Below are 13,026 nucleotides of genomic sequence, written 5' to 3'. Positions count from 1 at the left end.
GTGTGTGTGTGTGTGTGTGTGTGTGTGTGTGTGTTGGTTGGCAGCAGTGGCAAAACATTTATTTTTAGGTGAATTGTATCCTGTTTTCTAAATAGTTGGTGACTTTTTTTCTTAGTCTTTCTTTGGAAGATCATCCTGGTGTGCCCTATTGGTTAAGAAAACCCTTAGATCCCACTACTATCCAAGAAGAATCTTTGGGGGGGTGGGTATTGCTATAAATTGCACCTGGCCATAGATTAAGCAGAATGAAAAGGGCACTTTCTTAAAATGAAAGGCATCACAGTTAAGTTTAAAGCATTTATTTTTAGGAATTCAGATCTACTCCACATTCTCAGTGGAACTTTTTGTCCTCCTGGTTTTTTTTTTTGTTTGTTTGTTTATTTGTTTGTTTTCTCCTCTGTGTGATGCTGGGGATCAAAGCCAGTACCTTCAACATGGTAACTTTGCCTTTTTATGTACGTCTTCTGATACCTGATTGGACGAATAGCTGAGTGTTTGGCCAGGTGTCATTTGCATATGACCCAGATTTGCTAGCCTTTGCAGCTCCTGGACAAGGAATGGGAGGTGGAAATATATTTGCAATCCCTTCCTCATTTGTTCAGGAATCAGGGAGGCTATAGCACAGTGGTTACTTAAGATCTTCGGCACTTTGGGAATGAAGCAAGAAGCCTGCCTTAAAAAGATGCAACCTTTTGACTGGGGGCAGGAATTCTAACCTTTGGTTTCCAAAAGGATTTTTGAAGTCCTGCTTTCCTTTCTTTACATTCTTTCAAGTATGTATCTTCCCATATCCAACCCATCCAGGGTACTGAAAACCAAAAGTTAAAGGGAGCCCTGCAAACAGCTCCTTGTCTCAGTTCAGTTTTCTCAGAATTTGCCTTGTCGGTATTTATTATAATGACAAAAATCAGAGAATTTGAACTCCAACTCCTTTAAAAAAAAAAAAAAAGCAAAACCCTTACACTAACCCTGAGTTGTTTTGCCTTTTCTTTGGGTCAAAGTTTTTAGCCCTAAATTTTCTAATCTAGAGTTTAGAAGAGTAGTGTAGCATAGAGCTTAGGGTAAAAAAGATAAAGGAAAACCCTACATACTAGAACTCTTTTTAATTTAGTTCTTCAAAAATAGTGGGTTTTGGGGGTCTCTCTCTGTTTTTTGGGTCTGTTTCAGACAGGAGGAGTGTTTTGCCTCTCAGAAAGGCGTGTGAGGCAGTATTGTTAGCTGAGGAAAATAAGTCTATCAGTTCCACTCAGATAACCTTTGGTAATAAACGGACTCCATGCACACTGTGACCTTAGAGCCTGAACTTTGTAATCACATGACCGGCTTGTAAACTGACCTGTGAGGATGACTGTTGTAGTTCGCCTGAGAGAAAGAAATTGACCAAGTGTGGGAAGGGTGGTCATCAAGCTGGGTTTGCCCTGTAATCTCAGTGTCTTCATGGCTGCAGTGGAACTTCTCAGCAGACCCCGAGAAGCATGAAATGGAGACATGGGAAGGTAAGGGAGTTGATTGTTTAAGTCCAGGACCCAGGTCTGCAGTTTAGAAAAATTCCTGGAAGAAACGTTTGGATCAGATTCACAGACAGCTGGGAATTTTTGTTTGTTTGTTTGTTTTGTTTTTTTAATCTTGGCAGAATTTAGCCAACAGATTTTTTTTTTCTTTTCTTTTTCTTTCTTTTTTTTTTTTTATGCGAACTGGCTGGAAAAGCAGCTTTGGGAAACTATAGTGATTTAATTGTTGTAGGTGTTGTTAGGAGAAAGCAAGGAAGAGGGAGGGACGATGGATTTGAATTTTATATTGACTTGAAAAAATTAAACTTCGTATTTCGGTACACAGTAAATTTTACCTTTAAATAATGTGGGTTTTACCTCTTGATAGATTTTTTTAATATTTTTAATACTTTTATCCAATTTACAATCTGTCAAAGCAGATTGTAATTTAGTACTGTTGATTGTAGATAGAGTTGGGGTCATGAGGCCACTGATAAGGTAGCCTCATCCTCTTGGGGGACTTTAAAGCTTTATGGTTTGGAGTATAAGACTAAGCCATTGCTAATTTCTTTTAAAATGTGTTTTAAGAGAGTAGATGATTTTCTGTGCATGTAGGTAAATAACATTGATTAGTTATTGTTATAACTTGTTTATATTGAATAGATTCTTCCGTATATGAGAAAACCCAGTATCCCATATTATTTGGATCAGGAAAGAAAAATACAGCTATCAAATAGTGAGCTTTAGCATGTTTGCTATGTTGATTTGCTATGTTGATAATGTAGAGTCTAAGAGTTTGATTCCTTATAGGTAGTTATTACTAAGCCAAAAGAATTCTCAAGTTTTTGAAGTAATTGATAAATTTCTAGGAAAGGTAGTAACCTCTTGTGAACGTCCCGGTAAAGCTTCCCAGCCCCTTTCAGCATGGCTAACTAACATCTGTCATAGGAAGCTTTGCAGTTTTCTAATTGCATGAGCCAGGGAAATGAACCTTCCACTGCACGTAGTAATCTTTATACATTGTTGTTCTCCTTCCTTAGATGTGGTTTCCAACATTACTGTATTGGTGATTATTGTAAATGTGTAGAAATGATCAATTATGTATGAGACCTGTAGTTTTATCATAAACAGCTTCCTCTTTTAATATACATAGTAATTCTTATTAAATTACTCATGAATTTATTAGGTGTATTTTATAGAAAGAAATAGTTTAAGAACTGAGATTTTTCTTGGGTATTTTAGGGATAGGCAGAGGTTCAGAGCATGAGTACGTGAGTGTGGAAGGGACAGTTGTGGGGAATTTAGGGTTTGAGGAATTTTTTTCCCGTCAGTTTGAATCTCTTACGATGTGTAGTTCACGCACTCCCGATGCTGGGTGATTCTCCCAAAGTATTTCATTAGCTCCTAAATGCCAATACGGCTTTCCTTAGCCATTCAGTGGCACAAAGTAATTTTGGCTGCTAAAATGAGAGCACAGACTAAACAAGAAAATGTTACAGTTTCACCCAAATCTTTCTTACTAAATTCCAGAAAACAAAATTATCGCAGCTGAATGAGGTCTTTGGAAGCTTAAAAGGCAAAACTAACTGCTTATAAAAGTCGGTGTACTTTTTTATAATGGTACTGTAAAAAATAAGACATTGCCTGGTTTTAGATATTGGGTCCTTGTCCATTTAAATTAACCTTTGTCACAGCTGGGCATGCAAATGTTTTGTTTTGGTTCACAGAGGGTTAACTCTATTCAAGCCTTCACTGTGGCCAGCCTGCTCTGTGGAGTCATACAATCTGGTCTTTCAGCCCTGCCAGTCCTAGGCAGGAAGTCTTATTTCTTAAGCTATCTTTCAGAATGGGGGGTTGGGATTTGGAGAAAGGTGGGGGAAGGGTTTTGGAGCATCTGCAAGGATCAATAACAGAGGGAGAGAGCCGCAAGAGAAGCCATTGTGCACACTTCAAGATAGATGCAACCCTTGTGAACAGCCCCTCTGGCAGGACAGACACCTAAAAACAAAACATGCTACAAAATGAGATTTCCTGTGAAAAGTGGATTGCTCCCTACAAGAGAAAACTTTTCAGTAACTTGAGTGCCTTTCGACATTTGGGTGTTCTCATTCTCCAGCTCGTAGAGCTAGGCTCCTCTTAGAAATTGCTCCAAATTGATTTTTAAATGTGTTTTGTCCTCATGCTGACACTGTGTGGAACTGGGAAGGGTGAGCGTCTTAGTAGTGGTTGTATCTAGACACTGAGAATTTTTAGTTATGATTTTTGTCTTTTCCTCCCTTTTTTCTTTTTCGATTCTAACATTTGCTTTACTTACTGGTTTTTCATCAATGAGAGAATGGGGGTGGGGATGACAAGCTTTGGTTAGGATTTGTGTAACACATGTGAGATCCCTCCCCCAACAGCTGGTATTGGCTCTTGAAACTTGAATTGAACTAAGCAGATGCTCTTAGTATGTTATTTTGAGTTGTTGTTTTTTTTTTTTTAAAAAAAAAAAACCTCAGGTTTGTAGTCTAAGAAACGTACTAAAATCTTAAAATACACTGATGCTGTAAAATCATTTTAATGTCTATTAAACAAAGATGCCTGAGGTGGGGAAAGTGAGCAGTTCTGCCAATTAAATTATGGTTTTTAAAAGTTGAAAGGGTTTGTTACTCCTTTGCTTCAGTGCAGATTTTTATCCTTCAGACTTTCTTTTGCCAAGTACAACTGTAAAGTCCCTATTTAGCTGGATCTTTTTCAGAGGACCAGGGGGTTAATTCCGTGGCGTTCATTATGCAATCTGTTTATGGTAGTTGAAAAAGTGATGGAGTAGTCGCTGCCTCTTTTCCACTAACCCTTCAAAGTATTGGTGACAGCTAATAGTAAGAACTGAGAAAAATGAATCAAAAACAGCCTCTAATCCGTCCCCCAAATTGAAGTCTTATAGGAATAAATGAATAAAACAGCTGGGGGTCCATAATGTGACTTGCAGACATACAAATGGAAGAGGGGAATGGGGGGAAGGGAGAGCCTGCATTTGAAATTAGCAGCAAGTTCAATTTATATTTAGGCTTCTTAAATTAATAAGACCTGACTTATTTTGTACAATTTGTGCTAAGACAACTACTTAAACATTTCATAGGTCTTCTGGCTATTTTTTAACACACTTTTAGTCCATGTCCCTTTGTTGGAGAAAATTGTATAAAAAGAAAATCTGATGTAATCCCTGGAACTAGTGCCTGCCTGACAGCACATTTTCCCCCTCTTGGATACATTGTAATTCTGCACTAATACTTAAACCAAAAAATACTGCTAGCAAAACTTGGAAGTTTAGTTACTATTACATAGTATTAAAATGGGGAATAAAATCTACCATGACTCCCTTGAACAATGTGGTCTTTACTGTGTATTAGGGGGAGGGCCTAGTGAAGGGAAAACCATTAGAAATCTTTAGAGTTCAAGATGAGGTTGGAATTTGGGCTCATTAGGTTTGTCATTTTCACACACAAACATCACTACAATCATGTTTGATTTAACATCCTTAATATAATGAAGTGGAAAAAATCAGAGACACACGTATGAAAACCAAATGACCCCTACACACACTGACCTTTTCAGATCACTCTCTGTGTCACCGTGCTGCTGAGATTTCTTTTTAATATATAAGGAATTCATGTTTTTACAAGATTCTTCTTTCTACATGCCTCAATAGTTTGATAAAGCAATTGAAATACATCCACATTTCAAGTATTTTTTAGTGATACAAAATTCCTTTTTTCTAAAACTTGGGTGAAAACACCATAATTATGAAAAATGCACCTATCTACATATCAGGGCTAAGAGTTTGAGGATATTCCCAATGCCCAGCTGTTTTACATATTTTGAAAAGCCTGAAAAATGTAAAGTTCATTGCTGTCTTGATCCAAGGACCTTGCATTCATTAGGGTAAGAAGCTGGAAGGGTTGGGCCTTTCCAGGCTAATGGGTCTCAAGGCTTTTCAGTAGGGCCAGCTGGAACTCCTGTAGAATTTTAAGCCATCAAAACAACCCCAAACTGCTGTTATTTCTGTTACCTCTGAGTGGACCCCTTGGTCTCTGCTGCCTAGATGGCTCATCACTGGCTTCTGATACTGGGGAGTGAATTTCATCAGCCTGATTCTGTTGCTTGGCAGTAACAGCTATCCTGAGCAAGCTACTCTGTACACTGAGTAAGACAGCATCTGTGAGAGTGCCTGGGACGCGGTTGACACGGCTTGAAATGGGAGTGATTTTCAAGAGTAGCAAATTTAGGAAGATTAGGAAAAGCAGCTCATGCTGTTTATACCTAAGGCGAAAAGGTCCCCAGGAATGTTTCAGTTCAGTAGGTGATAATCAGCACTTTGGAAATTCAGCCTTGAAAATGCTGTATAACCAGTGAGACAGGCTGCAGAGCACTCTCTTGGACCAAGTGCTGTGCTAGTGAAAACTGAGTTGCCTGCAAATTCCTTGAGCTTTTTCTCTTCCAGAATCTTTTGCAGTTGTGTTGATTGGAAGAGGGAAAGAAAGGACCTTGACCTTTAAGACAATAGAGAGGTCAAATCATAATCCAGAGTAAAGGATAGTAAAATTAGTGAAAAGTTGTGAATACTAAATTAAGATGTACAGGAGTAAGTAAGCTGCCATAGCAGACGGTGACTAGTCAGGAGTCTCTTACCTGCACCATCAGGAAGAGAGCCGAAGTAGAATGACTAATATGATCCTGCTTCTGTTTTTAAAATTTTACTAATCTTTTTTTCTTTCTTCCTTTTTTTTTTTTTTTTTTGTTTTGTTTTGAGACTGGATTTCTCTGTGTAACAACTCTGGCTGTACTGCTCTATAGACAAGGCTGGCCTTGAATTTACAGAGATCCACCTGCCTCTGCCTCCCTAGTATTGGGATTAAATGTGCATTACCACCTTCCAGCCTATAATGTGGTTTTGAAAGTATATACTATACAACTGCATAAAAGATAATGTATTAATAAAAGACAGTGAATAACAGTTCAGACTTTTTGTCATTTTCCGTGGTTTACCAATAAACTGGATCTTTGCAGTGAATACAGATTTTGCTTACTTATTTACTTGAATCATCTCTATTCCTGCCTATAGGCTTTTCCTTCTAGTTTTGGGTCATTCATAGAAGCCCACAGAATATATAACGTACTTCTGTAGTGAAAAGTTGATGAGGAGTAAAATAAGCCTATGTCTCAGTATAAAATGGTAATTAATTGCTTGCTTGTTTTCACTCAGGTGATGTGAATTTTTGGAAAGAGTCTCTGAAGAACTCCATATATGGCCTCTAGAAATGGATTTTCACACACTTTTTTAAAATATTTATTTATTTATTTATTTATTTATTTATTTATTTATTTATTTATTATGTATACAATATTCTGCCTGCATGCATGCCTTCAGACCAGAAAGAGTACCAGATCTCATTTTAGATGGTTGTGAGCTACCACGTGGTTGCTGGAAATTGAACTCAGGACCTCTAGAAGAGCTCTCACCCTCTGAGCCATCTCTCCAGCCCTAGAAATGGATTTTTATAATGGTGTATGGAGGAGTGGCATACAAACGGAGGGAAAACCCTACTTCAAATGAAAATTGAGAGTTTCAATTCTGCCATACCAGATTGAAACTTTTATTTTAGATGATGGCAACCTAGGAACCTGGAGTCAGTCCTAAAAGTCCTAAAAGTATGCAGCTGATCTGGAAGCTGGAACCAGTGATCTGGTTTCAACAACTCTGTCGTCAGGCACTTTCACCTGGCTCTGGCTGTTAGTGTAATTTTGGTCAAATGAGCAGCTGTGCTGCCCTTTTCCTAAATCTGCCCTTTTTCACAGTTTGAATAACAGGTTTTGATAAAAATCAGTTTCCAAATTGTAATTTGCGTAACCAGAACCCTTGGAATGGTTAAAATGTCCTTGGGGAAGGGGATGGTATTTAGTAACAGCAAGGTTTAGTGGAGGAAGGAGAGTAAGAGGTGTTTTGTAGAAAGTTGTAGCCTGCACTTAACCAGATTATAATAGAGCACATTGCTAATCTGGGTGCTTAGTTTTTGGTTGGTAGAACAGTATCTAGTTAGTTGGTTTTTTTTGGGGGGGGGGGGTCACATTTTTTATTACTTTTGAAGTTTGTTTCTAAATAAGCGATGCCATGCAGCTGTCTTGACATGCTTATCACATCCCCTAATCTTCCCTTCCCTTACCTCTCAAGAGGCAGCTGGTAGGTATCACAGGAAATCTGCCTTTTGAAAAGTGGTGAGGTTGAAACTCATGCACATCACGGACTTGCCATATTACCTTTGAGCAAGTCACATTAGTTTCTTGATCAGTGCAAATCACTTTTTTAAAAAACATGAAAAAGGATACACATTAAAAAAAACTTTTAAAGTTAACTAATTTTTAAATTATTTATTTATTTATTTATTTATTTATTTATTTATTTTTTTGGATTTTGTCCTGGAACTAACTCTGTAGTCCATCCAGACTGGCCTCAAACTACAGAGATCCGCCTGCCTCTTCCTCTGCCTCCCAAATGCTGGGATTAAAGGAGTGTGACACCACACCCGCCAAAAGCAACTGATTTTATTTTTAAGGAACATTTCTACTTTTTAAGTATGCTTGAATTACATTTTATTCCACATACCCCCAAATCATGCTAGGGAGTTGACCATTCTTCCCTTGAAAGCCTTTGTTTCTGTATTTGCCTTCTTTTCTTCTCATCATTTCTTGACTTTCCAGTCATCATCAGCCTCTCTGGGTTTCTCAACTTTCTTTGCCACTCAGCCATTCTTTAACATCTTGTTACCTGTGTGTCTGTGCTACCTGTTTTTCCCTCTCTTTTGTTTCTTATGCATTGCTGTGGAGTTAAGGCCCTACTTTGACCTGTGGTCTTTTAGCGGGGAAACTGTGTATTGCACTTCATTCTAAACGAGCTTTTCTAAGCCTTATTCCTCAAATCTCTGTGCGTAGCATTCATATCTGATGCAGTTTCTTCAAATTTACTCTCCTTTTGCCATTGTTGATGTTATTTCTCTTTCTAGAGTATTTCATATTTTGCTGTTTACTCTTTAAGTGTAAATATGAACACTCAGAAAAAATGTATAAAATACAATGTAATTGTAAAAATTATAAAGCAAGGGACTGGGGAGACAGCTCAGAGATTAAGAAGACTAACTGCTCTTCCAAAGGTCCCGAGTACAATTCCCAGCAACCACATGGTGTCTCAGAACCATCTGTAAAAAGATCTGGTGCCCTCTTCTGGCCTGCAGGGATACATGCAGACAGAACACTGTATATGTAATTAATAAGTAAATCTTTTTTAAAAAAAAATTATAAAGCAAGCACTACCCAGGTCAAGAAATAGATCATCTTCAGAATCTAAAGGCATTCTAACACCCCTTTTCTTTATACTATATAACTCTCTTTACCAGGTTTTGTTGTTGTGAGTTTTTTGTTGTTGTTGTTTTTGGTTTTTCAAGACAGGGTTTCTCTGTGGCTTTGGAGTCTGACTAGCTCTTGTAAACCAGGCTGGTCCCGAATTCACAGAAATCCGCCTGCCTCTGCCTGCTGAGTGCTGGGATTAAAGGCGTGCACCACCACCGCCCGGCTACCAGTTTTTTAAAAACTTAATAAAACGAAAATCTATAGTATGTGTTTCTTTCTGACTGCTTTGGCCAAACATCATAATCATCATTATTATTATAGAGGGTGTTTTGACTGTATGCATGTAAGTCTATGTACTATGTACATGCATGGTGCCCGAGGAGGCCAGGAAAGGACTTTGGATCACTGGAACTAGAAATACAGATGGTTTTGAACCACTATGTGGATGCTTGCAATTGAACCTGGGTCCTCTGGAAGACCAGGAGGTGCTCTTAACCACTGAGCCAACCATCTTCCAACCCGTTGACCAAACATTTTTATACAAGTCACCTGTGTTGTTGCATAAGTGTTTTGTAGTGAGTGAGATTTAGAGAAGTCAGTCATTTCCCATGGTTCCAAAGCTAGGAGGAAGCATGGTGAAGTCGTGTGTGTGTGTGTGTGTGTGTGTGTGTGTGTGTGTGTTCTACTTTATTTTGAGACAAGCACTCTCTTAAGTAGTCCAGGCTGATGTCATTCTCAAGACACTTCTGTTACCTACCAAGTCCTAGAACTATGTATGGGTATGTACCACTATACCCAGCTCTAGTACTTTTGTTTGTTTTAAAAATCTCTCTAGCTGGCCTGGAATTATGCACATAGATCAGGTGGGTCTTGAAATTACAAAAATCTACCTGTCTCCACTCACCAAACGCTGAGATTAAAGGTGTGTGTCACCATGCCTGGCTCCAGCTTCAGTTGTTTTTGTTTTGTTTTGTTTTGTTTTGTTTTGTTTTTCGAGACAGAGTTTCTCTGTGGTTTTTGGAGCCTGTCCTGGAACTAGCTCTTGTAGACCAGGTTGGTCTCGAACTCACAGATCCTCCTGCCTCTGCCTCCTGAGTGCTGGGATTAAAGGCGTGTGCCACCACCACCCGGCTTCCAGCTTCAGTTTTAAACACCAGGTCAGTATATTTTGAACTGTTTAATACTTGATACAGTGCTCATTGGGCTGTAGTAGCCTCCTACACAACAATGTACACAAGCAGTGTGCATACGAATAAATGTGCATGCTTTAACTGTCACAAATCTAACAATGTTTTTACACTTATAACACATTCTATTTTATGTATATGCATGTGTATGTGGTATATGTGTGTATACTTGTTTGTAGTATATATATATATCTGTGCATGTACATGTATATGGAAGTCTAGACGTTGATGTTGGAATCCAGGTGGTGGTGGTAATGGTGCTCACCTTTAATTTCAGCACTCAGGAGGCATAGCAGGCAGATCTCTGAATTCAAGGATATTGTAGTCTACAGATCCAGTTCTAGGACAGCCAGGGCTACAAAGAGAAACCCTGTCTTGAAAGAAAGGTGAGGGGAGGTAGTCGGAGTTGGGTGTCTTTTTCATCATTTTCCACCTGACATTTTCTTTTTCAAAAAAGTTACAGCGCTGTGTTTTTGTAACTTGTAATTTTGAAAACACTTCACTAAGTCATACTGCTTACCCACTTAGACATTTATTCAAAAGAATACGAGCTAGACCAAGTGGTGTAGGATATTATTTTATCTCAACTACTTGGTATGCAGGGGATAGAGGGTTACGTATTCAAGGCTTGCCTGTTTAGTTTAGCAAGTATGTATTTAACAAACAAACAAATAAGAAAGGGGAGCCCTAGATTCAAATTTCAGAACTAAGAACAAAAATACACTTTCCGTGGTGGACATGACACCAGATGTTACTGTTAATTCTCTGAAATTTGTCTTCAAAGTAACTTTGGTTAGATGTGATGTAACTAAAAGGTCCTGCCACTTTTATGAAACAAGATTAAAAAAAGCTTGTACAGTTCTAGTCAGATTAATGACCACACTTTTAAATTTCTTTGTTCTCACTGGCCTTTTTGTTTCTTGTAAGTGATGTGAAGATGAATACATAGATCTATCTAAACAGATGCATGTCAGGCGTGCTCTGAAACACTAATACAGCTGATAAAGTGGGTGCAGTCTTCTAGCCCACTTTATCAGCTGCCTTAGCATTCTCAGTGTTTCTTTTGAATTTGACATTCTGAATCTGAGTAGTTCCATATCTATGGAAACAGTGACTGAGCTCTGGATCTGTTTGTAACTGTCTTTAGTAAAATTTTGGAGAAGTAACATTCAACACAACAGTATTTTATTCAAAATAATTTCTTTTTTTAAGATTTATTTATTTATTTGTTTGTTTAGGTATTTTATGTATATATGTTCTTGTCTGCATGTACATCTGCATACCAGAAAGAAGGCATTGGCTCTCATGACAGTTACGAGATGGTTGTGAGCCACCATGTGGGTGCTGGGAGGGAGGGAGGGAGGAAGGGAGGAAGGGAGGAAGGGAGGAAGGGAGGGGAAAGAAATTAGACACAGTGGCACACACTTATAATCACAGCATTAAATGTGGAAACAGAAAGATCAGGAGTTTAAAACCAGTCTCAGCTACATGATATCCTGTGTCAAAAACCAAAACAGTTTACAGAATGAAGTTATAGTCAAAGAAACCCTTTATTGAAAAAGAGAAAAAAGAAAGGAGTGTGACTTTGCTCAGTAAACCCAAGTTGAAGAGAGCCATCTAGAGCTGTCTAGTACCACATGTAGGGTATGACTCTTTGTGGCAGTGGTTCCTTCTGGCTATACCATCATTTGTCTTGCTGGTAGCTACTTACACTTCAGAATTTACCAGTTCCTCTCACAGAGACAGAGCTAGCAGATTCCAGAACCTGGTTTTGATCCCAGAGGTCTAAAGTCTAAAGCCTCATTTGTCCTGCCTCTGTTGTAGAGCTGTGTAAGCCAGATGTCCCCTTTGCTTGTCTCTGCTGTGCTGTGGGAGCCCAGCTGAGTGGTTTCCACACCATGCCATGTTTAGACATTTTGAACTGTCTTTCCATTGTTGCTCCCTTCTCTTACTGTTGAGACATAGAATAAGGTGATAATTCTAGTAATTTTATTTAAATGCTTGATCACACTCCCCATTTCCTTTATTTCATTTTTTTAAAATAGCAAATTCAGGTCCTGGCAATCTTCAGTGATAACTAATGAGGCTCTTCATTTTTAATCTTAATGAGTATGCTGGTTTTTATATTTAGAAAAAAAATATTTGAGACAGGGTTTCTCTGTGTAGCTCTGGCCGGAACTTGCTCTGTAGACCAGGCTGGCCTTGAACTTCACAGAGATCCACCTGCCTCTACTGCCTCCCAAGCGCTGGGATTAAAGGTGTGCACCACCACCACCTGGCTTGTATTGAAATGTTTAAAGTTTGTTTTGTATAGTGTGTTGTGACAGGATCATGTGCTTGTGATGGTGAGGAAACATTTGATAGTTGGTTTGTCTATCTTCCACGGGCTCTAGGAATTGAACTCAGGTAATCAGACTACTGAGGCATATCACTGGCCATGTATTTGAAATGCTTTGTCCATTGCCTTTGTATTCTTTTTTATGCATAGCTTGCTTTATCCTGGACTTACGAAAGAATTTCATATTGTCTCATGTTTCCTTCTGAGAGGCCTTGTGACTAGTTTGACTAGCACAACAAAGGTTACTTTGTGTGTTTTCTATCCTGCACTTGGGATCAGCAAACTCCCCCAAAGTATTTTAGGTCCTGCATACAGGAGTTATTATTTAAAGTCCGGGCCCTATAAATGCTGGTTTCACTGATAAATTAGAGTATTTTCTTTTCTTTTTTTAAATTTATTTATTTATTAAAGATTTCTGTCTCTTCCCCGCCACCGCCTCCCATTCCCCTCCCCCTCCCCTAATCAAGTCCCCCTCCCTCGTCAGCCTAAAGAGCCATCAGGGTTCCCTGCCCTGTGGGAAGTCCAAGGACCACCCACCTCCATCCAGGTCTAGTAAGGTGAGCATCCAAACTGCCTAGGCTCCCACAAAGCCAATACGTGCAGTAGGATCAAAAACCCATTGCCATTG

General features: G+C 38.8%; 1 protein-coding gene across 3 annotated transcripts in view; it reads left to right on the top strand.

Moving 5' to 3' along the window:
• The window catches only part of Nr6a1 (nuclear receptor subfamily 6 group A member 1), a 169,961-nt gene that overhangs the window by 114,233 nt on the left and 42,702 nt on the right, over positions 1 to 13,026 (top strand). The window contains exon 1 of one of the 3 annotated variants that reach the window (XM_050124839.1): positions 1,395 to 1,496. The exons of the other annotated variants lie outside the window; for them this stretch is intronic. Coding sequence (XP_049980796.1) covers positions 1,481 to 1,496 — 16 coding nt within the window. The 5' untranslated portion in view covers positions 1,395 to 1,480. Of the gene's footprint in view, positions 1 to 1,394; positions 1,497 to 13,026 lie in introns of those variants that run through there. 3 annotated transcript variants of the gene reach the window in all.

Source organism: Alexandromys fortis, unplaced genomic scaffold, assembly GCF_014885135.2.
Source record: "Alexandromys fortis isolate MF-2015 unplaced genomic scaffold, M_Fortis_MF-2015_v1.1 scaffold_228, whole genome shotgun sequence".
Classification (NCBI taxonomy): Eukaryota; Metazoa; Chordata; class Mammalia; order Rodentia; family Cricetidae; genus Alexandromys; species Alexandromys fortis.
Note: the sequence above shows the minus strand (reverse complement) of the source record. Positions and strands in the feature narration are given on the sequence as shown.